The 4439-nt window shown below is 37.1% G+C and overlaps 1 protein-coding gene across 1 annotated transcript; it reads right to left on the bottom strand.

The window, feature by feature from the left end:
* Positions 1-2909: 2909 nt before the first annotated feature.
* LOC148855237 (UPF0481 protein At3g47200-like) lies at positions 2910-4227 on the bottom strand. The gene is made up of 2 exons (XM_088984888.1): positions 3122-4227; positions 2910-3090 (listed from the first exon to the last, which is right to left on the bottom strand). Exons 1-2 carry the CDS (start codon positions 4225-4227, stop codon positions 2910-2912), a joined length of 1287 nt encoding a protein of 428 aa, XP_088841014.1.
* Between the last annotated feature and the right edge of the window lie 212 nt (positions 4228-4439).

Raw genomic sequence — 4439 nt, 5'->3', positions numbered from 1 at the left:
TGATATGATTAGTCTTACAAAATCATAAAAAAAAATAGATAAAAAACTTCTCCCAATGAATTGTATAAAGATGAAGATACTTGAGCGAACTCTCTCTCTCTCTCTATCTCTCTCTTTCTCTCTCTTTCTCTCTCTATCTCTACTGCCTCATGTTCTCGAGAGAAAGAAAAAATAGTGGATCAAACGTAACATACGAACCTACAGTTAGCTTTGAAGAATAGGGCATGAACATTGAAACGTAGTTAACTTTTAGATGTAACATAACAACATGCAGAACTATGGGTTGATAGAGTTGTATCAAGATGAACATACCTGAGCGAACTCTCTCTCTCTCTCTCTCTCTCTCTCCTCTTGTTCTCAAGAGAAAGAAAAATACAGTAGAATACTTCCAGACATAACATAACAACTTGCAATTAGCTTCGAAGAACAAGGTATGAACAGTGAAAGACACTTGACTTTCAAACATAATATAACAAACTACAGAACTATGGGTCAATAGAGTTGGGGGTAATTTCATCCAAACCTCTTAGGTCAATAGAGTTCCTGCGCACATACACATTCCCGCGTCTCGGCTCGGCTCAGCTAGAGAAATGTTCAAAATTAAATTCGAAATATAAAAAAACAAATGATTAATCTGGTAAAAACAAAAAATTGATCCGGTGTATTGGGTACACGTACCCGCACTCGTGAAAAGCACCCCAACCCCCCTCACATGCATGGGATGCTTATAGTTTTTTCCTCCTATGGGTCCCTACCCATAGAGAGAGCAAAACTATATATATATTCTACCTCTACTCATTTCCCAAGCAATGTGTAATAAGGAGTTTTTCCATGCACTCAAGAGCGGGAAGAGGAAAATACAAAACTCAAAAACAAAAGAGTGAGGAGAGAGATTCTTGAAAATTTGAATCTCCCTCCAACATATAGTGCCCTTTGCATCATAGGTAGCCAACCTTTGTTGAGGAAAGTCGGGGTCTGATAGTTGAAATTTGAAATTTCCAATTGCCAACTTGACAAATACCCAAAAAAAATTGCCAACTTGATAAATAAACAAATCATTTTCTAAAGCCAAGAAATAGTGGCTGGATCCGATACAAACGGGCTACTAAAAAAATAACAAACAAGAGAATTCAATGTGTCAGTTGTCGATATATAAATAAGGGTAAATTGTTGAAACCTCCCTTAAAGTTTTGGAGTATTGTTAAAACCTCCCCTAAAGTTTGGTAGTTGCAATCATCTCCTCTGAACTTTATGACACAGTTGCAAGTAGATCCCCTCTATTAAAATCCTCTACAAAGAGATATGCAAATGTCCAAAATATCCATGTTGTTATTTTCGAAGATGGTTTCTACAAAAAAAAAATACAAACTTTATGAAAACCACAAAAAAAAGAACTTAAAGTTGCAATTTTACCATTAAGGCTGAGTTTGGAAGGAGTACAAATACAAATACGTAGAGTGCAAAACCTTGTATTTTGTATGTATTTGCACTGTACATATTTGCATTTGTACTCCTTCCAAACTCAGTCTAAGCAATTGATATGAAGGACGAATTTGGAAACTAAATCAATTTTAGAAAAGAGATAGGAAGGGTTTGGATTAACGATTCATATGTAGAAAAAACTTGGAAAATAAACATTTTAGTCAAAGTAATTGTATGGTTATTTTGGACATTTTCATGTCTCTTTTTAGAGGATTCTAATAAAAGGGATCTACTTGCAACTATGTTTGAAAGTTCAGGGAAAGTGATTGCAATTATACCAAACTTTAAGGGAGGTTTCGGCAATTTATAGAGAACCGTCCAAGCAACCGGTTCCGTTTTACCCCGATCCCTACCAAAAATTGTTGAACCGGTCAACGACCCATTAACCCGAGTGGTCGAACTATCGATCTGTTGACCCATTCAATGGTTTTTGACGGGTTTTTTTTTATGTTTTTAATTTTTGTTGTTAGAATGGGCCATCCGTTTGAAATAAACAGTTGAACTGTTGACCCAAAAACCGGTGGCCAAAATGGTTCCATTTTCAGGTTGTATGAGTCACACGCTCGAATGACATAACACGTATGATACTATTTAATGGACCTCACACACTCAATTTTTTGCTTGTAATTTTTGATGTCAGAATAGGTCGTCCATTCGAACCAGACAGTCGAACTGTCAACCAAAAAACCAGTGGCTAGAACGGTTTCGTAATTTTTTGCTGTCAGAACGGGTCGTTCATTCGAACTGAATGGTTGAATCGTCGACGCAAAAACTGGTGGCCAGAACGATTCTATTTTCAGGTCGTATGAGTCATACGCTCAAATGACATAACACATATGATATTGCTTAATGGATCTCACACACTCAATATTTTGCCTATAATTTTTGTTGTTAGAATAGACCGTCTGTTCGATCCAAACGGTCAAACCATCGACCTGAAATAATTTTTTGCTTGTAATTTTTATTTTCAAAATGGGTCATCCATTCGAACCGAATAGTCAAATTATCGACTCATACATCGGACGGTTGAATTGATGACATGTAATTAACACCAAAAAATTATTAAAAACACCTCTAGTTTCTAATGATACATACAATTAAAGAACCAAATTAATCATTTTCATCAAATGATTAGTTAGACGGGGTAACCGGTCCCCAATACCCATATCCCCAGCCTTGGTGGCAACGGGATTTAATAAGGGAATTAATGTGTCTTTGAATCATTCACGTAATCCTGTATGGTTTGAGATAACAGTCGATCATCCATGTGTCATCAACAAAAAAGAAGAAGAAAAGATTGTGCACGACCGGCAGGAGAGAGAGAGAATGCAACCATAGAGGAAAAGAACCGAACAAACAAACACAATTGATAGACAACTTTGGCTTTATTTAGGTTCCATCATTTTATTTATGATATACTCATAGTTTCATTTCCCTTTTATGTAAGATTTGACTGAATATGTAGTCTGTATGAATGTGAGAAGAAGCAGCAGAACTGCAGCAATGAATGAGATGATCGCCCATGGCGTGTTGAAATAATTATGTACCAACTTTGCCCGCCACCTATGCAAAGGGTTCTTATAATATTCCTGCACATCTTGGCAAAGTCTGAGATTTAATAGAAATTGTCATTTCTGACATAACAACCTCTTTTCCAAGCTTGTTAAAGAGATGTGCTACCTCTTCATCATCCCCTAGCAAGTTGTCTATAATCCCACAACCACGGAGTAGACCCATATCCCTAGAAGTGTTTATCAGGTTATCCATAAACAATGCATAATCCACGAAGTACAGAGTAGAAGAATTCTTCATATAACACTGCTCAAAAGCCAACAAATTTCGGAAGAAAACCTCAGTAGCGTCTTCGATTTTTATATTTGGGATTTCCAGTACTCCTTCAGTAAATCTTATGTCCAACCAGCTGTTGCTTGTAATCATCTTAAACTTGACTCCAGCCTCGTGTAGCTCTGTTGCAGTAGGGGGAAGGTTAAACATAGGATCACCTTTTGGCTTCTTTCTTTCTGATGATGGGAGATGGTAATTTCGTAACAAGTCAAGCAAATGTTTTACTTGGGAGCTATTCGGGTTTTGGTTTGGAACTCGATCCTCCTCCTGCAAAAATCCTTCAAATACAGAGAAAGCAAGCTCAACAAGAGAATTTTTGTAGTTCAGGGTGGTATTAACTAGCTTGAATAGATACTCAAGAACAAAGAAGGGAATTTGATTTTCAAGCAGCACCATGTCATGATATAAATCAGCATCAGTCCATGCCGCGTGGAATACGGGGTCAAACTCACTTCTCAAGCTAGGATTCTCGCACATGAAAAAGTATGCAATGATGAAGCAACCATCAAGCAGCATCATTTCCACAAATTGGTCACTGATAAGGCTTATGGTTTCTGCGTAACATTGTCTGGCACGATTTTCCAATTCTCTCATGGTGTTGACATACGCTTCCAATTTTATACTTGGATTTCGACGAAGAAGGCTTTTCAGGTACCGTTTCTTATGTTCTTCCATTTCTGCCAAGCCTTGTTTGCCATAGTGAAAAGGGCCAAGTGACACCATTCTGGGTCTATAAGCTTCCTCATTTATTTTGCGCATTTGTTCTGGAACTCGGAAGATACAACACTCGGAGGACAATGAGGACACATCATCCAATTTTTCTTGAATGGAATTCACCAACATATCTCCAATTTCAATTGCAAACGAAGCACAACCTTTGTTCTCAGTTGGCGTATTCATTGCTGTGAGTTGTGACTGCTACTGGCCGTCCCTATTGAGCTTAAATGTAATAGAAGATATGAGTAAGATTTCAGTTTCACTATGATGATATAGTGCGACTTCAACACCAATATCACTGTTAAAATCAAATAAGATGAGCTTTCTCAAATAAGCTGGTCACTAAATCTAAACAATGACCGTTACTAGACATGATTTATTCAAAATAAAAAAAT

The sequence above is a fragment of the Nelumbo lutea genome, chromosome 4 (assembly GCF_056320005.1).
Source record: "Nelumbo lutea isolate HS-2025 chromosome 4, American lotus-T2T, whole genome shotgun sequence".
Taxonomy (NCBI): domain Eukaryota; kingdom Viridiplantae; phylum Streptophyta; class Magnoliopsida; order Proteales; family Nelumbonaceae; genus Nelumbo; species Nelumbo lutea.
Note: the sequence above shows the minus strand (reverse complement) of the source record. Positions and strands in the feature narration are given on the sequence as shown.

Bases quoted from the DNA above. Each gene is read 5' to 3' on its own strand.
- LOC148855237 (XM_088984888.1), bottom strand. From the start codon at position 4,227: ATGAATACGCCAACTGAGAACAAAGGTTGTGCTTCGTTTGCAATTGAA. The intron at 3,091-3,121 runs GTCAGAAATGAC...ATTAAATCTCAG, and splicing joins CTTGGAAAAGAGGTTGTTAT to ACTTTGCCAAGATGTGCAGG.